The sequence below is a fragment of the Vitis riparia genome, chromosome 8 (genome assembly GCF_004353265.1).
Source record: "Vitis riparia cultivar Riparia Gloire de Montpellier isolate 1030 chromosome 8, EGFV_Vit.rip_1.0, whole genome shotgun sequence".
In the NCBI taxonomy this organism is placed as follows: domain Eukaryota; kingdom Viridiplantae; phylum Streptophyta; class Magnoliopsida; order Vitales; family Vitaceae; genus Vitis; species Vitis riparia.
Window position 1 is genome coordinate 17,472,870 of NC_048438.1, and position 24,450 is coordinate 17,497,319.

General features: G+C 34.1%; 3 protein-coding genes across 8 annotated transcripts; 1 reads left to right on the forward strand and 2 right to left on the reverse strand.

Annotated features, from left to right (window-relative positions):
• Window positions 1–117: 117 nt before the first annotated feature.
• LOC117920500 (F-box/kelch-repeat protein At1g57790-like) lies at window positions 118–7,824 on the reverse strand. 6 transcript variants are annotated; one of them, XM_034838074.1, is made up of 3 exons: window positions 7,688–7,824; window positions 4,483–5,599; window positions 118–629 (listed from the first exon to the last, which is right to left on the reverse strand). In XM_034838074.1, exons 1-2 carry the CDS (start codon window positions 7,717–7,719, stop codon window positions 4,501–4,503), a joined length of 1,131 nt encoding a protein of 376 aa, XP_034693965.1. In that variant the 5' UTR covers window positions 7,720–7,824; the 3' UTR covers window positions 118–629; window positions 4,483–4,500. The 6 variants fall into 6 exon arrangements, with proteins under 6 accessions (XP_034693965.1, XP_034693966.1, XP_034693961.1 ...); XM_034838075.1 differs by having other exon boundaries at window positions 4,483–5,609; window positions 7,688–7,781; XM_034838070.1 differs by lacking the exon at window positions 7,688–7,824 and having other exon boundaries at window positions 118–650; window positions 4,483–5,609.
• Window positions 7,825–10,117: 2,293 nt separating this feature from the next.
• Window positions 10,118–11,660, reverse strand: LOC117920049 (uncharacterized protein At5g39865). The gene has a single exon (XM_034837400.1). It carries the CDS (start codon window positions 11,621–11,623, stop codon window positions 10,427–10,429), a length of 1,197 nt encoding a protein of 398 aa, XP_034693291.1. The 5' UTR covers window positions 11,624–11,660; the 3' UTR covers window positions 10,118–10,426.
• A 6,882-nt stretch (window positions 11,661–18,542) lies between these two features.
• LOC117919665 lies at window positions 18,543–19,832 on the forward strand. The gene has a single exon (XM_034836882.1). The coding sequence runs from the start codon at window positions 18,637–18,639 to the stop codon at window positions 19,600–19,602; it is 966 nt and encodes a 321-aa protein (XP_034692773.1). The 5' UTR covers window positions 18,543–18,636; the 3' UTR covers window positions 19,603–19,832.
• Window positions 19,833–24,450: the final 4,618 nt, after the last annotated feature.

Genomic DNA, 24,450 nt, shown 5'->3' on the forward strand with positions numbered 1-24,450 from the left:
ACCCATCAATATAAATGAGATAAAAATATATTAACTCGTCTCTTATCCTACCATATGTTATATCCATCCAACCAAACAAACTTGAATAGGGTTCCCAATTAAAGCACTCACAACACATTTGTTAGAAAAGGGCAAATTTCATAAATCTAGACTAAGTACACTCGCAGCGTTCAACACCCTTTTGACTGACAATCATCTCAAGAAGATTATTAAAAAACAAGAAGACAGCCTTGAGCACCCTTCGACTCTAAATCATCTGATGAAGATTTCTTATAAAACAACATCCAAGTCTTCAGGTTGACAGAAATGAAAACTATGGTTTCTGAACTTTATAGAAAAAGGGCAAGGTAAATAACTAAACAGGTCTGATCCAAAAACACGATCATAGCATTAAAACAAAAAATTTAGCGGCAGTGCAGCTACTCTTGACAGAATGTTGTTTTCAAAGGCCCTGCAAATTTCTAGAAACTTCAAAAGCTGTACCCAAAAAAGGTTCTGTCGATTCCTTTGTTCCTTCCAAGGTGAGTAAAGGACCTTCCCATCTTTGTTGTTGTTACATTATTAAGCTTCCAAAAAACTTTCAATCCAAAATACTGCTGCGCCAAAACGCAATAATAGGCCACTTCAACCTGCACTTCAGAGGAAGGAACCTGAGCAAAATCTCTGCTTAGGCAAAAATGATCATGGTACAAGATAAAACGCATGATGATGATCCTGCCGGACCAAAGGGCTCTAATACTGATTTCAACAATAAGAAATCATTATCAGGTAAATGTTTATCTGCCGGAGATAGATAAATAAAGCAGAATATTAAAATTGCTAGGTGAATAGAGCAGTCCTTCCAAGTCTTGCCAAGTTCGGCAAAATTTTCACTGATTTTGACAACTGTATACCTAACAATACACCACTACACCGCAGAATCCTATGAGCAAATTCCAAAGGTTTATATAAGGATCCCTCTTCCTCAGTAATAAGAGAACTTAGGTCTGTGAAACATTGTCTCAACTACCAGGGCTCAGCTGCATGACCCTTCTCTTTCACTTCTCTCCCCAATCTAGAGCCTCATCTAAGGGAGTGGCTTCCTACCAGAGCTTTGACCAATTATGACTGATCAATTCAGCTATAGAGCTATTATCAAGATAAAAAACCACCTAATCATTTTTTGCAGCCTCAATACAATGTTTTCTCATCCTTCCAGCTCCATCATCTGAGTTATATACCACTTCTTTTTGGTGCAATTGTTGACCTTTGATTTACACGAGCAATCCATCTAACTACTTTTTGCAAATGCATTATTTCCTGATCCTGTATTTTCCAAATTTTTCCGCTCATTTATCTTACATACATACTAGTAAAATGTTAAACAAAAATTGGATTGAACTCAGACTCCATCAACCCAAAAGAAAAAATTAGACAAAGGTCACAAAATCCCACACAAGGGCAATTAACATCCCCATGTGATGTAGAAAAGAAGGGATAATGATATATATTCTCTATAAATCACATCATGAATGTTGAGGATGTTTTCCCTATGGTTCATGTCCCCCACACTCGTGATTATGCCCTTGTCCCCTCAAAACAGATTCCTCAACTGAAGTATTTTTGGGTTGGGTTGTGGGGGGGATCAAAAGGCTTGAACCTAGAACCTCCTATAGCGGTCTGCATCAGATTCTAAGAGTCACCAACAACCAGCTGCTGTTGAATTGGTTTCAGAATGAAAAAATTAAGGTAAAGGGTGATGTTTTTTTTTATAACCGTGGATGTCCGGGCCAGCTTACGCGCACCTTGACTAATTCCACAGGGCCCTGAAGTTAACGACTGGGTAAACCTCCAGTGGCCCTGAGGGGACTCGAACTGGTGACCATTGGGGAGCAAACCCAAGACCGGACCAACTGAGCTACCCCTCAGGGTTAAGGTAAAGGGTGATGTTAATTAAATACACCCACCTTTTCCTTTTTATTTTAAAAATAGGGTGCATGTACAGAGAGGAAAGGCTGGTGTGTTTAACAAAAGCCTAATGTAAATGATCCCAAAATTTACCTTCCTTTTTTGACCAACAGTCCTCTATTTGAATGAAAAATAGGCAGCTGCATTTCCATTATGGAGCTTTTCAGGTCGGCACAAAGCACAAAACCGCTAAGGCCACAAACAAGCTAGCATATGCAAACTGACTTTCCATATCATTACCAAGTATATTTACATGGAAACCCATAGGACCAATGAATTTATCTTCGAGAAAGCAAACCTAAAGACTACATTGGATCTATGCTATTAGATTCCATCCTAATGATGCCTTTGTGTAATTAAAAGCTTGTCTTTTGAGAACTGTCTTCCGGTAGTCAATCCATTTCAAGTTACTACCCTTTTGGGTCTATATTTCAACTCGATACTAAAAATACTTTCTGCATTACTACCTATAGTCTTAAATTTCACTTGAAAAGTTATTTCCATACAATTATTATGATCAGCTAAAAAAAATAATTTACATAAAGGCATCCAGGTTTGGAAGGGAGCTAGGAACGTCAATTGATACCCTCCTATTCAGAGACGAAAATAAACATACCTAACCTATGCATAACAGAGGTTGCCTGTACCTACTAGCCACTTGCTAAAATATAGAACCAACCACTGGATGAGACAAGGATATATGGAGCAAAGCATGTCAAAGTCCCAAGGATGAGAATGGCAAGTTAATGGAAGGGGGCCTAGAGGTTGAAATTCAGCCACAGTTATCTATTAAATGAAATATAGCTGGTAGGATGTTATAATTACCTTATGCTGGAGATTAGAGATCTTATGCGGATGCTTGGAATAGTCGATGAGGGGACAGGCAGAGAAGTTCTCACAAGAGACTATATTCATACTTCAGGAGATTGAAGAATACCTCATCCATCAAGCTTATTTTGAACTTTGATATTTTCTTTAGTAAAGTATTGGTTTCCAAGAAAATAAAGAGCTGGCCTACAGCTGGATAGGGAGTATTACAACGTATTGTACAAGTTAGGGATTATTACAACGTATTGTACAAGTGTTATGCTGTACGGAAAGTACTTACAACTGCACATAAAAGGTGCAACATAATGAAGCAGCCCTAGTGATGGAGTGTAAGGAGCAACCCAAATTAGGGTGGGACCCTCTCATTCTCTCTCTCTCTTCTGTTATGTTTGCTCTCTATTTTCCCTCTTTCTTCTCTTGTTTTGATAAGTAGATGTGGGAATGAACTGCAATCCATAGCCCATATATAATCCATAGTGAGCCCCTCTTGGTCTTCACCAATAAAGACCATGCATCAACCATTATCTTTCATAAAGTTATCCAGGAATAGCAAAATGGTGGGCATTCTTCCTCCTTACAACCAGCCATCCCCACTGGTAGCTACAAAACAAACTAACCATAGCAGATGTTTAAGCTTAAGATTCAAAACTGTAAAGTACTATTACTATACGATCTCCAGAACACTTCACTTGCTGTTCTCCAGGGTCATTCTTTCCATTTTCAAGCAATTATCCGCAATTTTCATTGAAAGGTACCAGGAGTTTCCATGAATACAAATTGGAGAAAAGGAAGCCACCTATATTTTACTCTATGTTACCATTGCACAATATGCCAGCCAAATGTTGAAACATAAAATGCATTTTAACACATGTTGGCACTAGATTGGGAATGTGCATGCTATGGTGCTGAAGTTCACAAAAACCAAACTACACCTCTTAAAATGGGATTCAGAAAAGAGAAAGGCAGCATTTCTGAAGGAAGTTTTCTACCCAACTTTCCTGTGGTCTCAGTTCTCAATGCTATCAGCCTAATTTGGCAATAGTTCTTGTTGAGCGCATACATGGTGGGCCTAAATCCCACAAGTTTAAGCTTTTAGGAAAATAGTTGTCCAACATGGTACCGAAGCCTTGTTTGATGGGAGGTCATGTGTTCAAACCTCACCACATGTTTATTTCCCATTTTAATTAAGTCCATATGTAAGTCCAAAAGGAGGTTACTTGAGGGAGGGAGTTGAAGTGCATGATATACATTGTAGGCTCAGATCCAACAAGTTTAAGTTTTAGGAAAATTGGCTGTCCAAACAACTTTAATAGGAAAACGATTAGAGAAACTACCCATATTAACAGAAGCATGAAAGTTGTTACTAACTACAATTATAGTATAGGTAAAACCATGATATTGAAGACCAACCTTGAGCATGATTGGTGATTAGCATATTACAGAAACAAGCACAGAAGGTTTAAAACATAAACAATTGGAAGTGTCCGGAAATTTTTTTTATACCAGATGGACTATTTGCAAGAGAGAGAGAAAAAAAACCCCAATAATAGGAATTCCCTAACCATCATTGCAAAGCCGAGTACAAGGAACTACTTTTACGAAAAGCATTTTAAGCATTATATCAACTGTAACTATGAACAAACATAACGAGGAAAATAAATAACAAAGATGCTAAAATTCATAAATGCATATCACCAACAGGCTCACCTATGACAGTACAGTTCTTCAACTGAAGGCTGAGAAGTTTTGTGGCGGTACAATCCAAATGCTCTCAAAGGGATCTTGTTCTCCCCAGTCATGATACTGCTTACGTGGATAGTATCTACAGTCATCGAGAGAGTATGATATGCAACGCTTTCCGTAAAAACGAACTTTAGAGAAAAAGACATTATTTCTCATTATTCCCGGGAGGTCATTTCTTCCATGAGATGATAAGAAACTTGCAAATATTGTCATACCATCAAGGGTTTTCATCTCTTCCCATACAAGTTTGTTTCGATCCAGTTTAAATACAATAGGGTTTTCAGTAGAACATGTGTAAATAACAAAGAGCTCCCCCTGGTGTTCTAACATAAATTTGCCCTTCCACCAATTTTTGGTAAAAAAGTTCTCAGGGCATTTGGGTGGATGGATAGAAAGAACATCCCAAGAACGATCATCTGGATCAAAAACCCCTAGCCAACCAGTGAGGCTAAGACAATAAAAGAGTCCATTGCAGTAAACCAACTTATTCCAAATGCTACTAACAAAAGGCAGGCGATTTTGGTGATTAACAGTAGTCCACTCGGTAGCACCAGCATGACAAGTGCTAATAGCAACGACAGTGGGACTGATATGCTTAATTGTGAATACTATGCAGCTGGCAGATGTTGGGGCAGCAGAGACAGAAACTATCTGATAGGACATCTCATATCTCGGCAGTTTGATTGACTCCCTAGTAAAGGGATTAAAGAAGAACACACGGTGAGTTCTAGGTCTGTATAGTAACAACCATCCATCAATGGTAGAACAAACCCTAGAGCCACATAATTCTGGTAAATCAATGCAGTAGGTCTCGCGCTGTAATGGATCATAGAATTCATACGTGTCACCAACCTTTGGAAAGAACATAATCCATGGGGTTTGGTTTACCACCCGGGTGGCAATTGCAACTGAGTACCATCTCTTGCAAACAGCAGATGCGCGAATATTCTCCTCTAGAGTTAGACAGGACATAATCAGTTCCAAAAGTTCTGCCGGAAGATCAGACCAACTTTGTAGCTCCAGTGTCACTGCCTTCTCTGCATTTGTAATTGCTTGCTTGTCTGCGGTTGTTTCAGCTAACCTATGAAGCACTAAATTCCATCAGTTTTAAGCGTACAAGAATGAACGATAACATTTTAATAAGCATATAATGCAACCACCAACTACCAAACCCTATAATGCAACAACCAACTACCAAACCCTACAATGCCTGATTTAAGACTAACCTTGAAAACCCAGTAAACACTCTAAACTGCTCCAAACAGTAGCAGAGAGCTTAGCATGTCAGTAACGGACCATTTTAGAATCTATGGATCCAAACCAAAAGCTAAAAAACATGGAGGACTTCTTAAAAGATCCACACCAAATGCAAGATTCTATGTACCTTGACTGAATCATGGATCATGTGCCAAGGAGTCCCTTTTTTTAAATAAAAAATGAAAAAAGAAGCCAATGAGTATGCACATAATTGCCAGAAAAAGGAGACAAACCCTAGTATATATGTCTTGGAGTACTCAAACTTAGTTAAAGAAAATGTTAAAGGTAAGTAAGAAACTTTACAAAATTAGAAGAGATGATTCAATTGCATGCACATAACACCTCAGTTCAGCCCATGTTATAGGGTTACAAGGGTTTACACTTTACACAACAAAGTCAAGTTTTAAAAATTATCTCTACTAGCTACTGAAAATTCTAAACTTTTGTTAATGGTTGTGCATGATGTTATGGAAAACTAGATAACAACTCAACCTACAACACAGATGATTAGTAGCTTAGTCATTTATTCATTTGAACAAATAATAGGGTTGGTTTCAAAATTGATAGGGTTGCAAGTTTTAAGCTATTTGTATTGTGCACATGATTATCCCATCAATTTTAAAAACAATGCCAAGCCATATCCACTGGAATCAAGCAGTCAGAAATCATATCATTTCCTGAACTAGAAGTACAGAGGTCTCTTGCCAACTGGGATCTGATTGTAAATTGGAAATGAAGGAAAGACGGTTGGCCATTATTCCAAGACTGTTATTCCAAAGCTTTTCACTTAAATTATTTCCCAATTATGGAAAACCACGAATCCCACCACCTCAATCAGGACTTAAAACATCAGGATCTTGTATCACCTGCTCAATCCCAAACATATTGCAAATATTATCTTGTTCAGCTTGTGCACACTTACTAATTATCTGCTTCCTGATTTCACATACCACCATTCACCACCATCAACACCTATGTTAGTGTCATTGATGCAATCAGAGACTTCATATCCCTTAAAGTTCACATAAGCAACACAAGAGCATTACTTGTTATTTTTTCCCTTCAGAAAATGAACAAAATAACAAATAATACACATTAAAAAAAAAATAGTAGTATGAAATGGAAAAAAAAAAAAAAAAGGTCCACCATTCTGTGGGATGATAACTAGCTTAGTGGTTAAATAGTTAAAATGTAGTTATGCCACTCATGACCTATAGATTAGTTGTTAGAATCGTTAGGTTAAATTAGGTTGTTAGAACCAATTGTACAAATCTTCTCACGTATCCCTGAACTATATAAATGAACACCAAGAGTAGCTCTGTTTGGACTTGAGAACAAAGCATCAGTTCCTCATCTCTAGCTATATAAAAGGCCATTCCTTTAAAAAGAACCAATAAAAAGAATATGAGCACAAACAGCAATAATCCACCAGCAACTAATCTAATTACCAACAATCAAAACCTAAATGCCTAAGAATGTTTGCTTTAGATTGAACACAAAACCCCAATAAAACCTCCAACAGGAACCCCAATACCCTAAATTCTCTTTAACAAAAATACATAAATTCAACCCAACACTATCCACATAATTGAAAACTCAATATTCATGGTCCATCCAAAATAAATCATCTGCATAATATCTAACAACAAAAGAATTGATTGATCCACACATGCTCAAGGACTGGCCCCCATTCCAGCCACATACCAAAAAATTGAATCTTGACCCCATTTCCAAATAATTGAACTCAATGGGAACCACAAAACACTTAGATTCTTCATCATAAACCCTAAATTGATGAGATATCAAGAACCCTAGAACATTTCTTCAAACCCTAACATCAAGAATTCAAAAAAAATCCCATTAAAAAAATCACACCAATTGCTTTGCACTGAAGGCAACTCATCTCACTTACTCTTTCAATCTTCTCCTTTTCTTCCCAGACATGGTGAGTGAGAAATAGAAAAAGCTGCGCCTGTAGAGAGTACAGAGAAGGACAAGAGAGAGAAAGTGCAGGGAGAGAGAGTGTATGAAGAGGGGCTGTTTTTTAGAAGCTGGACTTGTAACAGTCGCTTATTACAACACCACGTGTTACTCGGTGTAAACTTCTTGTGTGTTCGCCGCCACACTTCTTTTCACTGGGCCCACCAATAACCACTCGCCACGTCATTAAGTGTGACTCCCCCGTGAGACAGGCTGGACCGCTGGAGACCGTCCGATGTGTCGACTGGTTTGGGCTAATGAGTCTTCCTCTTGTCTTCCCATTTTCAATATTTAAGAATTTGAAGAGAAAAAAAAGGTAAAAACATGAAGAGTTGGGAAAAAGAGCTGAAATAATTTCTTAATTATAATATAAAAAAAAATAGATATATCCTTCTCTATGTATTTTCAGGTTGTCAGTATTTAACAAATTCAAAAACTCGTGATGTGATATACGTGATGAAACTAAATTATAAATTTTTTTAATATATAGTATTTCATAACCTTTTTCCCTTTTAATAAGGTGGTTCTTTTTTTATGATTTTATTATTATTTAGGATTTTTCAACTTAAATTTACGTATTTTTATTTTACTTTCTTATTATTTCATAACACATATCAAGAAAAAAATTAATAAAAAATTATGTTTATTAGGACAATTTATTTTATTAATGTATTTATTAGAAGAAAAAGGGTAAAATTATAATTAGGGCATATTCCATGTATTAAATATTATTTTGTTTGAAATATATCCTTCCATTTTTGGATGGAAATTGAATTTAATATCAATGTGTTGGTTAATTTTAGATATTACCAATTTTTAGCTTTCTTTTTTACCAATAAGGTTAATAAATATTCATCCATTTGATGAAATCCTAACCTTTTTCAATAATTTTTTTTTATCTAATTATAAAAATTAAAAAAAAAAAAAACGTTCTATTAGCGCGTATCAATCATTCAAGGCAACACATTTAGTTTAAAAAATGCGAAAAAAATAGAAATGATTAATATCATATTAATAAGATAAAATATAAATATTTTATTAAAAGAAATGAGATAATACCAATATTTAAAAAAAATAACCGTTAAGGATTGAAATTTTTTACTTGTAGTCTCAATTTTTTATGGTGGATGACTAACAATATCTTTCTTCGAGTAACTTCTTCTATTGAATCGCTAGTCGGATCTATAAAAAGGCGTGTTTAGATGTTGGTTGACGCAAACCTCTTTGATGACTAAGTTAACTTTAAGAAATTTTTGACAGAGTTTGTGTAGGAATTGCTTGTACTTTTATAATAAGATCTATAATATTGCTTGTACCTTTATAATTACTATTTACTACAGCTTTATAATCTTTGTTGCTCGAGTGGCATTGTGGGAGTACTAGTCACATGGCAACCCTCAGCCTCAAGCTCAAACGACAAACCTTAATTAACGCCCCCCTACTTTTGTCATTTTGTAATCACCCCAAGACCTTGAGAAACATACTCCGTTATCTTAACAAGAACACCTAACACAATCCTGAAAACAAAGATTATCTTTGGACACACTCCAACAATGATTTGTAGGTGCAAACTTATGTTTTTATGGATGGATATTTATAAGAAATAATTGGATATAGTTATTGTTTCTTGCTTTTTAAGAACAAAATATCATAATAACTCGTATGCATATGAAGAAAATCATGCAAAGCATATCACCAGAAGCTGGCAAGGCTCTGCACTGCCTGTTTGACAGCCATAATCAGAACGTTGATTGAAACATTTTGTAGGCCTGGAACATACACATGCTGCAAACAAAAAGTTCCATGATACATTTCTTTCTTCATTCCTCCCTGTCCTTGCATTTTGAATACCGAAACAGAGAACCAGAATAAGAAGTATGCATCAAGAGAGACTGAAGATCGGTTTCCTTTTAATTTGAATGGTGTTAGTAAAACACTTCCATTGAAACACACAATGAACCATCCTGAATTGAGAAGACAGATTTGAGAAAGGAGGCTGCCACAGAGCATATCCCAGGTGAATAACTGGTAACCCTGAATGATGTGGCATATTATATATCAGCACAAGTAGCATTATCAAAGGAGAAAAGGGTGAGCTACTAAATTCAATCCAGATAGGGGAAGAGGATCCAAGGCAGAGAGACCTAACAAAGATTTTTGATAAAAAAAAGTGCAAGTTGATTGGACTCCTTTTGTTTGCAACTTATCTTCCCTACAAGGAAAATTTTTCATGGGAGTGAAACTGTCCTGAAAAGAAACAGAATTCGGAAAGGAAAATATTGGGTGAATAATCTGTATCCCTGATTGATATGTAACCACACAAACACCAAAATACTAGAGAAGCAAAATATGAGCTTTTAACTTCCAAAAATCAAACACTCCAAAGCCAAATCTGCATCAGCTATAAATTTCGAGGTCAAGATGAATAGAAAGGGAGGTTACATTTTCGTAATCAGTGGGTTAAAAAGGAAATATAATAACGAATAGAACAAATATCCAGACACAAAAGGATACAAATAAAATTAACATGTAGGAGGGCCTACAACCCTCCTTAGAACCCCACTTCCCATAGAAAGAGTACCTTGAGAGACTCATACGTCTATCTCCACTAGAGAGAAAACAAAGATAGCTAAATCTGAAATCCAAATCAACGACAAAAGTTAATTTAAAGTTAGCAACAAATAGGGCACTGAATCAACCCATTCTCATTGCACTCACTACATTTCACCATCTTCTTCTGATCCTCATCCAAAAGCTTACAACTTCCATTGCAGGCCATGCACATAACAAACCTAACTCCAGCACACCCTTGGCACCCAGCGAGTGCCCTTGGAACCCCATCAAACATAATATCCAATTTCCCTTCCTCCTCCAATTTGACCACTTCATCAGCTCCCCCAATCAACCTCCCCTTCACAAACACAAGTGGAACTTTTACTTCCTTTGTCCCCATTAACCCTCTCAATTCTTCCTTTAACCCCGAATCCATTGATATATCACGTTCAAACATGTGAATATGGTGTGATTCCAAAATGGAACGAACATGGTTGCAATCCTCAAAGGTTTTCCTGATTCCCCGCAACGTGGTCGTGTAAATGACAACTGCATTTGCCCCGCCTGGTGGACATTTTTTCTCAAAAAGATCCATAATAGATTCACAATCTCGAGAATTCCTCAGTTTCTGAACTTTGGGTATCGGAGAAACTATCTTCTTGATCTGTTCCTTCTCTTCAGACAATTCTTTCTCAAATGATGCAAGAAGCTCTGGATCGAACAAGGGACTCAAACTCATCCTGCGCAATGAAGGCCCCCTTCCGCTTTCAAAATTATCAGCTTTCGCATCGCCCACCGGAGTCCTCTTGACAGGAACTCTCAAAGTCGGCACCACTCTTTTGATATTCTCCGAAGGAGTAGAGTCTCTCAAAGCCAGTTTTGGGCTACAATCTGACCTTCCCCCGCCGCCTCCGAACCCATTTGCTCGTTGCTTATTCTCTTTCCCTCCAGACCTCTTAATCCTCTTCGGAGAAGCAATCTGATTCAAGAACTTCAAAGGGCTTCTCGCATCGATATCCCCAAATCCCCGAAGAAAACCAAGTGATTTGGGGCTTTTCTTGACTGGAACCGCAATGGGTATTCCGTCTTCGAGACCTTCCATGAGCTCCCAAGCATTAATGACCTCAGCTTCTTCCCTCGGAGGGGACCTCTTCGGTTCTGCAACAGATTCTTTGTTGGGTAGGTCGTTGTCTAGTTTGAGAGCCCCATATGTGCTAGAAGTGAGAGACACCACATGGTTGAGGCACTCGCCATTCTTGTCCAGAATTTCTTGTTGGAGATCTTTCCTGAACAGTTTTGACGAAGCACAGCCCATTGATGTGTGAGGTTTCTCCGGTTTGTGTCTTCTTGTGCTTTGTATTTCCACATTGTGGGACTCTAGTTTGAATCTTTAACCGTTACCATGTCTGCAACGGACGGCAACGGTCGGAAAATTTCGAATAACATGGACATTTTTAGTAATTCGATTATGACCCCTCTCTTTGTAAAATCTTTAGTTTTGACCGTTCAGTTCAAAACCCTTACAAAACCGCCCCTTCTTGCTATATCAATTTACTTTTATGGACTTAAATTGTATTAAGGAGTCGTATTCTCACGTACCCAAAAACATATAAAAATAATTTATTCACTTTAATTTTTTTTCTTTTATTTTTTTACTACACTTTCTTTCTCATTGTGTTTTTTATATTATTTAATAACTATTTTTAAAATAAATTTTAAAATATTATTTTTTTATGAAACAAAAATCTGTTTTTGAGCATGAAATACTTTTAACCTATTTTTAATATTTTTAAATATATTTTAAAAATAATTTTTATATTCATGCATTATTTTATATATTTTTATATAATTATTTTATAAAACAATCATAAAAAAAATAAAAATAAAAATGATTAAAAGTTATTTTCTAAAAATATCTTATTTTTTATTTTTAAAAACAAAAAAAAATATTCTTAAAAACAGTTATAAAACAAACGATAAAATTTTCCACGAATCAAATTAGACTTTTACGTTCTAATGGGCCAGCCACAGGCACACTAGACACGTGTTCACTTTATAATATGGGCTTTGGGATGAATTCGGCCCAAAAAAGACACAAGGGTATGCAGTTTATAATCTGGGTTTTGGGGTGAATTCGGCCTAACTTCATTATTTTTTATTTTTTCATATTTTTGGGGAATACCTCCTGATCGAATTGAAGATGAGGTAATAGTCAACCGCTACTGTTGGGTCCAAGTCCAATGGGCGTGGCCCCTTGGTCAACAGGATTTCAATTATATGATACCCACTCTCATGAAAAATGGAATAAAATCAGCCAGTGATAAATGAATTAGGTGATGGATGGATGCATGGTTGAGCGCTGTTACGCTCGTGATCTGTGCGCTTGTGGGTCAGCCATTGCCGGTGTGATAGAGCCACGTGTCTCTTCTTCAACGAAGCCCCTTTTCATGCGGAGGACCCTGCACCATTGGGCCACATCGCCCTGGCTACCCGTGCCCCTGATCCAACCCATTGGCCCAAAAGTAAAATAAATAAATAAAATGCCAAACAAAATGATTTTATGAATTTTCTTCCAAGATCCTCTAGCTTGATTTTGAACATATTTTTTAATTTCAATTCAAACTAAATATATTTCATCTACGTGCAAATGATGGAATAGAACCCTCCACTTTGTTTTATCCTATTAATCGAATAGAACCTTCTAGTGTTAGGGTTTCGGGTTTCACTTTTATCAAAATGCAATTATTTTAAAACTTTGGGTATACCAACCATTGAATGTGATTTTTAGTAGATGGAATAAATACAATGATTATGCTTAGTCATAGTTGCTACATTTAATGTAACCATGCTAGACTGCCTTTTTCACTTGTTAGATTAAATAAAAATGGAATCTGAATTATTAAATATAAAAAGAATACAAGACCAATTTAGCTTAGAGACGAAATGTAATTGCCTGGTGGGCCCTGTGGTTAGGACAATTATTGAAGGTGACATCAAGTGGATGGATTAAGACTTTATGTATAGAACAAAATTCACGCATCCAGGATTCCGGATTTGATTGAGTGGGCATCGCCGTCTGATTTAATCGCACTGTTTCTGACTCTCTTTGCTCCCTGTTTCCAGCTTGGGATGGTTGTATGAGTTTGACCATTCTCTAATCACATTTTGTCTTCCCTATTTCTTAAGCTATGTGGCAAATTTTAGTTGGCAAATTATTTAGAAATTATTATTATTTTTTTCTCTTTTGAGACAAGTTCAAACAGCTTACGTCTGAAAATTTGATCAATTTCCTTGAATAGTCACCTAACTCTCTCAATATGTACCATAATAAAATCATTACACTTTTATTTATGAGTAACTTCCATTAATTTTAAGTTAAATTATATTTGATTTAAAATTTAATACTTAATTTTTATTTTAAGTATTAAAATTATTTAATAAGGCTAATTTAAAATTTATTATAAATTATTAATTTGATATATTTATCCTCATAAATTATAATTATGATAAAATTAATTAAATAACAATAGAAATTATAAAATAATAAAAAGATCATAAAAATAAATAGAACAAATAAAGGTAAAAAGATAAAATAAAAATATGAATTTAAGAATAAATTAATTATTTTTTATTACTTAAAATATATTTAATTTATTTAATATATTAAATTAAATTATTAAATCACTTTAAATTATTAAGTTAATTTATTAAATACTAGTTTAATTTCAAACTAATTTTTTTATTGACATTCAGAAGATAGAATTGTAACCTTGCATTGGGATGACACCTAGATTCTTTTTCATGCATTTAAATTGTAATCTATTATTTAATCATCCAATTAAAAAATAAAAAATAGTGTAAACAAATTAATTCCCATCTATGAGTACAAACATTAAAATAGTGTAACAAAATCAAATTAAATTTAAAAAAAATTAAATAAGACTATTTATAATTTGAAAAAAAAAATGGAAAAAATCAAAACATTAAAAATATATTTTTCCAACAATTTTTTTAATATCTATATATATATATATATATATTTTAAATTACAAATAAATTTTATTCTAAATAACCAAAAAAAAAAACTGTTTTCCACCGGCAAGTTACTCATGCTTCTTCACCTCCTCCTACTACCTTAGTGGATGGAAAAGAGAAAAAAAATCTCCAAAAGGTGTTATCATAAACAAAACAACACAAAATTTAACATGTTCCGGAACATGAGGGATAATAAAATTCATAAAGCTTGTAACCACGTTTTGTGCCCCCAAAAAAAAAGGTTCGGTTCTAGAACAAAAAAAGAAAAAAGGTTAGGTTCTGGAACCACAACAAAGAGAGATTCATCATGGCTAACGTAGAATACCTTTTTTGGCGGCGGCTTTTGTTGAGGTTGGCGCCACTAGAAACCAAAGGAAAGGCTTCGTCTCCACCTCTCCTTACTTTAACGTGGTTTTGACTATTCTTCCTTTGGGCCCCACCTTTTTTGTTTCTTTATATTCACACATCACTTTTATTTATTTGTTTTTTTCCTTCAATTTTTTTTTGGCTCGGCTTGATTTTGGTCCACTCCACGCCAAGCTCGTCACATGAACTGTGTAACAGCGCTGCGGTACAGTCACGCGGTTCCAAGGTGGCAAATCTCAATTCAGCCTTTTTTTTTTTAATTATTTATTTTTATTTTTTATTTTTCATTTTTTTATTTCAAGCTTTTAATTAACTTTCCCATATATATTAGTTTTTACAAGTATTGTTGATGCGGGGAAGACTATAGCTCCTCAATGTTTTCATCCCCTCAACTGAGAGCGATGCTTTCTTCCACCCTCCTTCAAAAAATGTTTGAGCAGGTGGTCCGACATACCCTTTGAAACTTTTGTCAGATTGGCGATAAAGCATATTGGTCTTATGAGGTTTTTTTAATGAATGCTTACTTCCCCTCTCAATTGAGTCATCACGAGCCTTTTATAGTGTTTGAAGCCTTATCAAATCGAAGATGGGGAGGCTCTTTGACTTCCGTAGTCATAATGATTACTTAGAAGGTGGTAGAGCAATCATTATCCCACAGGCGGTTGATAAAGATTGTTGGTGGGACGACTTGTCGTCTCACTTGTCCTTTCATTCTACAAGCATATACAGGGCAGGGCATAGTAGGTCGCCTGAAGAGACCTGAGGATGTTCTATCGAGTGCCGGCAAAATATGCTCAAGGGTCCTTAAAGTACAATTACTAGGTTCGGACTAGACGTCCGAACAGAGAGTAGGACTTGTCACGTGTCCATTAAAGGGGTACCTTGTGAGGTCAGGGTGGTCTACCACATGTCCGCTTAGGGGAGTTCCCTACAAGTATGACATGGTACATTCTTCTATTAAAATTTTTTTTTGAAAAAATAAAAATAAAAATTCACTTATATTAAGCATCTTAATTTTAATTACAATTAAAATGATTAAATATTCACATTTGTTTTCTATTTTTAAAATAAAAAATTGTGATAATTTTTATATAAGGTATAAATTTTTTTAAAGGTTCATATTAAAAAAAATTTTAATTGTTTAAAAAAATTAGAATATAAAAAAGTTACCATCTTAATTTCTAAATTTTTATAAAATTGTTTTTCAAAGATATGAAGTAATTTATACCTTTGATGTAATATATTCTACTCTTTATACAGACTTTATTACTAATTTAAATGCTGAAAACAAAAAAGGTATATTTTGATATTGAATATATTTATTAATTTTTATATAAAATATAAAATATAAAATATTTTAAAGATTTATATTAAAAATAATATTTAAAAAAATTATTTAGAAATTTTGGGATGCCAAATTGTTTAAAGTAATTTTTAATAAGGCAAGTCTTTAGAATTTCTAATTTTTTTTTTTATATATTTTCTCTTTTTAAATCCTAATGGAACTAAACTTTATAAATATAAAATATTATAGAAGCACGAGGGTTTGTTTGATAATTATTTTGGAGAATAGTTTTCTTTCTTCAAAACAAAAAAATAAAATTGTTTTGTTTTATATTATTTTCACTTTTTTTCTTTTAATGTTTAAAAAAATAATTATATATGTGTATAATGATTAAAAATAAAATACTAGATATAAAAATTATTTTTAAAAATATTTAAAATAAGTTTAAAATATTTTAGGTTTTCAAATAAATTTTTTTTTATAAAATATTAAAAAATAATTTTTAAAAACTATTTTTGAAAATAGTTATCAAACAAGTCCTAAAATTTTGAATTCCAACATGAGTTCATTTCCAGGAGTTGGACAAATCAAAAGCAAAACAATGGATTGCCTAATTTTCTGAATACCCAATTTGAGATTAAAAGATTACTTGTGTATAAATCATATGATCTATCCTTTCTTATTAAAGATGTCATAATATGTGTAGAATTCATTACAAATGGATTACCAGAGTTTGACTCTGCTTTGCATAATGTAAAAAGTAAAAACCACAAGACCAAGAAGAGCAAGGCATGATTTCAAATCCCAGTTAAAAATGAACCTTTTGGCATTGGTTGTGAATTAAAAATGGAATGATTTCATTTTCACGTGAACCACAAATGTCAAACTTATTCCCATTAGACTAAATCCGGTCATCAATTGAACCCTCTATATATTTATACATTGCAGGTTGACAAGAGGACCAGTTCTGTCCCCATGTCTCTCGTTTATCCCTTTTTCTAACACCCACATTATTTGGACTCACCATTATATACACGACTGGGACTGGGGAGCACCTCGTTTTGGTAGGTGCGATTATACCCATAGTAAAAATGGGTAACGAAGTATTTGAGAATGGGGGGAGACGATGAGAACGAGAGGGAGGAATGAAAAATGAAAAGTGAAAACAGAAAACCATGCAACCATGCCCTGTGCTCCATATACGGTGTGGTGGTGATGGGCCCCCATAGGCCATTTTTAAAGCTACTATAATGCGTAATCACCATCCGGATGGGCAAAAGGGAGAGCAATAATGGAAAGGGAGTGTTCCTTTTTGTTTCCATGTTAAGTAAAAAGGATGACAATGTATGCATATGTGGGCGCAGATGATGGGGGGAAGCAAAGATACAAAGCTGACAAGATTTCTTGAGGGAGATGAGATTGAATCCTCCCTCATATGCTGTCCTTGGCTCGTACTGATTCCTTCACACATCATGTTTCCATGTTTTCCGTTCGTTCTATTTTTCCTCCATCTCCCCCTAAGCCTCTCTCACAATCTCACCTCACACTACTCACTCTTCCATCAAATTCTGGACAGTCACCATGTGAGCAAGTGGACTTTGTTGTCATGAATTTCTTCAAATGCCCCTTCTTTTTTTCTTTTTGGGTTAGAAAGATTTTCATTTAAACAATTTCAGGGGGCAAGATATAGCTAATATGAATTAAAATCGAATGGGGGACCTCAATCAGACTTCAATTATTCAATTGGCATAATGATGCGTGTTTGATTATTTGGTTTTTATTATTTGGAACAAGGCGGTGCCTCCAAATGGACACCATGTCGTGAAAGACGACTCTGTGCCAATAATGGGAGCAAAGTATTAGGCCTTCTTACAAACACTTATGGGGCAATATAGAATCAAGTTGTTGAATATGTTTAGGTCCTGAGATAATCATTTTACAAAAAAAAAAATTGGAAGGCGAATTAAATTGATGTGGTGGTTGGTTTTGTGGGATGTTCGAAGACTTTAGGCGTGATAATTTGTATGTTGTTACGAGGTGAAAGCGAAGCAGTTGGCTGAAAAATGGGGAGTTGGTGAGTTAGTTAGTAGGGTGAAGACCAGATCCAAATCCCTGACTAATTTTCGTACCACAAATAACTAACTGTAATGCTTTGGCAGGAAGTTAAGCATATTGGAAAAATAAAATTGAAGTAGAATTGGATCTAGTGATCGGATCCTTTAATTGAGAATACAAGGGTGAGGGCGTGTGGTGCGTGGTGAGCTAAAATGGGAGTGTGGCTGGGAGCCAAAAGAGGAGGAAGCCGGTCAGTTAGGGAACGTGACGCAAAGAAGTGATTTGTACTCTTTTGACAAAAGCGTCCCAATCTTTTTAATCTCTCTCTTTCTCTGAAAACCACCGGGCACGAGTCAACAAGTTAAAACTCCCTCCAAAAATTCTATATTTCCTCTCTTTCCATTTTCACATTTCCATTCCTGTCCTTTTTATGTTTTTATATATATTTTTATTTTTTTATTTTCTTGCGAAACAAACGCACTTCCTTTTTAAAGTCTCCCATCCCATTCATACCACCACGGCACCACCTTCATACCATCTACTCTCCCTCTCTCTTTCTGGACTTTCTCTCTCCAAGCCAGAGTAGGATGCCACAGGTAGATCTAGAAACCCTAGTTTCAGTCTGCGGCGGCGGTGGTTGTGACCGGAAGATCGCTTGTGAAACACTAGCAGATGGCGATGTTGCACCAGAAGGAACAGATCTCCCAGAAGTTGCTCCTGATTTCCCGCCAGAATCTTTCTGTATTTCCAAAGACGCTGAACTCGATTGGTTCGATCGGAACGCGTTCTACGAGCGAAAAGAATCCACCAAAGGAAACTCCACTTCCACTAACTTGAATCCCAATCACAATTCCCATTCGAATTCTTCTTCTCAGCGATTTTCTTTGAATTTGAAGTCTAAGGCTTCGATCATTGGGTTGCCGAAGCCACAGAAACCTTGCTATACTGATGCGAAGATCCGGCGGAACTGTCGAGCGTCAAATACGCGACTGTTCCTGAAACGGACCGAGCCTACAGGGAAATCTGCGGTTCCGATGGCGGAACCGTCGTCGCCGAAGGTTTCTTGTATGGGAAGAGTGAGATCGAAGAAGGACCGAAGCCGTCGATTAAGAAACCGACAACGGTCAATGAAATCGCCGGCGGAGATGGCGACGGCGGCAGCGGAAGCAAAGATGATAAGATCAAAATCCGGAAAACATAAAAAAGGTGGATTCTGGAAGAACCTTAAGTCGATATTCCGGACCGGTGGCCGAGCAAAGCCAATCAAGGGAGTTCCGGAGCCGCCAAAACAGTCATCTCCAAGAAACAGCTTCACAGCCAGAGCACGGGAGATGCACACAAGCGAACCGGAGTCGGAGCCTCCCACTCTGGGAGGGGTGCAGCGATTCGCATCCGGTAGGAGATCCGATTCGTGGATAGGCGATATGGAAGTAGACGTGGCAAAATCAGAGTCGTTGGATCGGGATTTCATATGGAGACGACGTGCGATGGCCCCACCAAAGGAAGTTGATTGCGGTCGTGATTGGCAGCATGCGGGACCCGCCTCAGCTTAAATGGTTGTTGGGCTGACGCCTCACCCCCACCTTTTTAAGGTAGAAAGTAAAAAAACTAGAGTTTTCGGCGTATTGGATTTTGGATTTTATTTTTCCTCCGCTCATTTGATATAAATGTTGAAATGATATGATTTTTGTAAATATATAAGGAATGGTTTTGGAGTGAGCACCTGTAAATTTGCCTCTAATTTTAATAAAAGCAATTCGTGGAAGCCCACTGTTTCGGTGAATTTTCGGATTTTGGAATGGAGTCTGAGAAATTAGGTTTTAATTGAAACTTAGATTTCAATCTTTGAATCTATAGTTTAGATAATTAAACGGAGTTTATTTATAAAAAGGTACTCAATTTATCAAACAAATTAGGAAAAAGAAAACACATAAATATAATTCGTTAAATTTCTCTAATTTTTATTAATTTTCCAAATAATTGAATTTTTAAGAGATGAAAAGAAAATTTTTAATTAATTATAATAAAAATAAGGCTAAAAGCATGAATCGGGCAAAATGCAGCAACGAATGACCAGGGCCTCCTCGTAAATAGAGTAACTGCTAGCTGGTGAGATCAAGGGCTCCAGGCTCCAGACCTTCAACCCAAGCACACAGAATATCTTTGGATATGTTAAAACAGGGGAAAAAAAAAAATCAAAATAAGGTAGTTGAGGAAAATGGGGAACACGCAATGACACATTGATGGTGATGGTCGTTGGTAATTTAAAGATTCAAATAATATTATTAACAAAATATGGTGATCGGTCCATAATCATGCGGTTCATTTAAGGTATGGGTCAAAGAAATTGATCGTTGCCCTTCATTCAATTTTGTTTGAAGTGTGGAATGGTCTTAGTATGCATTGATTTTTGTGGGTGGTGGGTCTGAGTCTTTGTTTTATAAAGCCAAGCCATCACTGCCATTGACTCCTAGGGTACATTTAATTATGTCACTAATGAATTTTGAGGAGTTTGGTGCCTCTCTGCCGACCCCTTCTTTCTTTGAAAATCACTTGATTACACTCATTGTCTGCTGTTGTTTTTAAAGTATAATTACCAGAAAGAGAAACCCTATCATCGGATAAAAAATTATTCTCAATAGGAAAAATAATTTTAAACTTATAACAATTTTTGCCAGAAAGAAAAGAAGAAGAATTGGTTTTTTTGTCAACTTGGAAATCGTCTTATGAAAACACGATTTCTAAAAAAAAAAATTAAAAATTACTACCCCAGGAAATCATCTCTTCACCACCCAAATTTCAAACTTTTATATATTTTAATATATTTAATTATCTTCATATTATAAAAACAAATAATACAATTTAATATAAAAATATATTATAAATCCATTTTAAAATTAAAAAATTTAATTATACACGTATAATTATTATAAATATATATTATAAAATTAATTAATTTAATTTACTAAATTTAATATAAGATAAATAATATTTATCTATTGTTTTTTTTTTTTCACTTTGCAATTAAAAAAAACTATTATCAATTTATATGAAAAAATGAGTTTTAAAAAACAAATTTGTTATTAATTTATTAAATAATTATTTACAAAATAAATAATTTTGTTTTGTTTTAATTTTAAAATTAATTATATTATATAAATTTTAAAGTTAAAAATATTAATATTTTAAGTTAAAATTTCATGTGTTGTCATAACTCTTATAACCTATTATACTTCATCACACAAATTTGAAGACCGTTTGCTACTCTCTCATCGCTAGCCCATAGGTATAGGAGAATCTTACCTATTGCATGTGTTGTCATTTTCACTCATCTAATATTCCGCCAATTTGACTATTATACTCCACTAATTTGACTGTTATACTCCACATACACACAACACTCATCCTACCTTTTTCCAACTTCTCATACATTATAAATTACCTTCTTCATTCTCATTTTCACCTTCAAACTTTTTCACTTTTTATTTTCTCCATCTTCCACACTTGAAACTCAATTTTTCACTTATCAGTTTTTCACCTTCATCACTTCCATCTATATCCATCGTTCTCTTTGGTATACTTCTAAGCATATCTCCTCTTTTTTCTTTGACACTCACGCTGTTTATAAGGTAATATTTTTGCTTTATTTTTATTTCAAGTTATTTTATAATGTATAGTTTTTATTATTATATACGTTTTTAAATTTATTTGGATTATGTAATATTTGTTTGAATAATATTTATTGGAAATTATTATTTTAAATAGATTAAATCATTCAAAAAATAAAATATATATTATTTTATTTGTAGGTAATATTTTTGCCTTTATTTTATATTTATTGTGTAATACATGATAGATATTTATTGTTATATGTATTTTTTTTTAATTTATTGGATTTATGGTAATTTTGTTAGAATATTATTTGTTGTAAATTATCATTATATAAAGATAAATTAATTCATTCATTTAAAAAGTAATTGTGTATAATATAAAATATAACCGTGAGTATTAAATGTATATATAATATGTATTAAAATATTAAAATATTATATACATTTAAATATCCATTTTAAAAAAGAAAAGAAAGATATAATTGTAAAATATTAGAATATATAATAAAATAAAATAAATAAATTTAGTAATGGTTGTTAGTGTTTAATTATTTTTTTGCATATAATATTATTTAAAAAATATTAAAATATAAGAAATATAAGTAAAAAATTATCCCAAATTATGAATCTACCTTCTATATTTTATAAAAAATAATATTAGTCTTAAATTATTGAAAAAATTCTTGTAAGATATTGAGAGATCAAAATAAAAAAATAAATAAAAGTAGAAATAAAACTAAAAAATTATTTGATTTATTTAAATGGATATTTTAATGTATAATATATATATATATATATAAGTAATTATGTATAATATAAAATAGTAACGGTGAGTATTAAAGGTATATAATATATATTTAAATATTAAAATATTATATACATTTCAATATCCATTTTAAAAAAGAAAAGAAAGATATAATTGTAAAATGTTAGAATATATAATAAAATAAAATAAATAAATTTAGTAATGGTTGTTAGTATTAAATTATTTTTTTGCATATAATATTATTTAAAAAATATTAAAATATAAGAAATATAAGTAGAACATTATCTGAGAGTTGGTCTTATCTTATATAATATGTAAATGTACATTTAAAATGTTATATTATATACATTTAAATATCCATTTTAAAAAAGAAAAGAAATATATTGTAACGGACAATGCACCATAATATTAGTAAAATAAATTTGCAAAATACATATTGTATATCAATTATTATCATAAAGTTTATTGATGATGATACTTCTTTGTTGATCTTTTGAATAGGTTTGATAATGGACGGTTACACCACAGTGTTGTGTTATACTAGGGGTGAAATTATTGATTGTAAATTTGGGGTATGTTATAATCGTCCTCCTAAGAAAGATGTTTTAATCAATAGTATGATAACATTTGATGAGTTAGAAACAAAATTATGTCATGCTCTGAATATTAATCGTACTTACACCAAGTTAAATATGGTGTTCTGATATCTAGTTCCCTTTCCAAATGGTAGGGTACTGTTAATTATGTCCCTTTGTCTATTCGAAATAATGGTGATGTGAGCATAATGTTTACTATTGTCGCACAATCTCCTCCTCCAAATTCTATTGAAATGTATTCTCAAACTTCTTCCATTGATTATCACCCCATGCCTAGTAGCTTTACTACCCCAATGCATGTTGAAAGTCTAGGTCTAAGTCAACAAATAGTAGAAGAGAACACATCTTCCCTTATGTATATGCAAAGTTATGATAATGATACGGAACCTATAGTTAGGGTAGATATGGTGGGGGTTACTGATTCGATTGTAATGACAGTTGGAAATTATGTTGATATTTTACCTGGAAATGATGATGACAATGTGAAGTTATTTGATGAAGATGATGGTAATGAAGATATTATGGACAGAGAGGATAATGAAAATACAGAAAATGATGTATCATTGGTAGGTGGTGGTGAACATGATGTCCCTTTCCCAATATTTAGAGAATTGAATTGGGATGTAATTAACTTCATGGCTGACAAGGATTTAATAGCACGCACTAGCTTATGGAATGAATCACATGAATTAATTAAGGGTTTGTGGTTTGAAAGTAAGGTAGACTTACAATATGCTGTTAAACGTTATTCCATGTGTAGGAATCAACATTTGATTGTTGTTGAATCTGAGCCAAATATGTGGGCTGTAAAGTGTAAAAAATGGTCTGAGGGTTGTAATTGGAGGCTTCGTGCATGTTGTCGTAAATCTCATGGTTTGTTTGAGATAACAAAGTACATATGTCCTCACACTTGTGTTTACCCTAAACTATCACAAGACCACTCACAATTAGACTCCACATTCATTACACAAGAAGTTCAAAATGTAGTCCAAAGTGATCACACAATTTCAATTGTTGCATTACATCAAATAGTGAAAGATAAATTTGGTTATAATGTTCATCACAAGAGGATTTGGGAAGCAAAAAAGAAAACAATCATAAGGATATTTGGTGATTGGGATGAATCTTATCAAACTTTACCTAGGTGGATGAATATTGTTAAACTTACTAAGCTTGGGACTAAGGTTGTTTGGACCTGTAACAAAATGAGAGAACCTGATACATCATGTGCATCAATACGGGATGCTCGACACATCTCTCGATATAGCCAAGCTAGGCAAGCACTACCTCAACTGTAAGTACTAGTAACTCCAAGATCCTCAAGTAGTGGTAAAAACATTAAGTGTACCCTATTGTTCGATTTATCCGCAAAAAGAAAACCTCCAATCAATTGTAAGATGTATGCCCTAGCATAGCATCTCACGGACT

What these genes read in the sequence shown, in the direction of transcription:
- LOC117919665 (XM_034836882.1), top strand. Translation starts at nt 18,637, where the DNA reads ATGCCACAGGTAGATCTAGAAACCCTAGTTTCAGTCTGCGGCGGCGGT.
- LOC117920049 (XM_034837400.1), bottom strand. Translation starts at nt 11,623, where the DNA reads ATGGGCTGTGCTTCGTCAAAACTGTTCAGGAAAGATCTCCAACAAGAA.
- LOC117920500 (XM_034838074.1), bottom strand. Translation starts at nt 7,719, where the DNA reads ATGTCTGGGAAGAAAAGGAGAAGATTGAAAGA. An exon ending in AAAAGGAGAAGATTGAAAGA is followed by an intron (nt 5,600 to 7,687) that starts GTAAGTGAGATG and finishes AGTGCTTCATAG; the next exon opens with GTTAGCTGAAACAACCGCAG.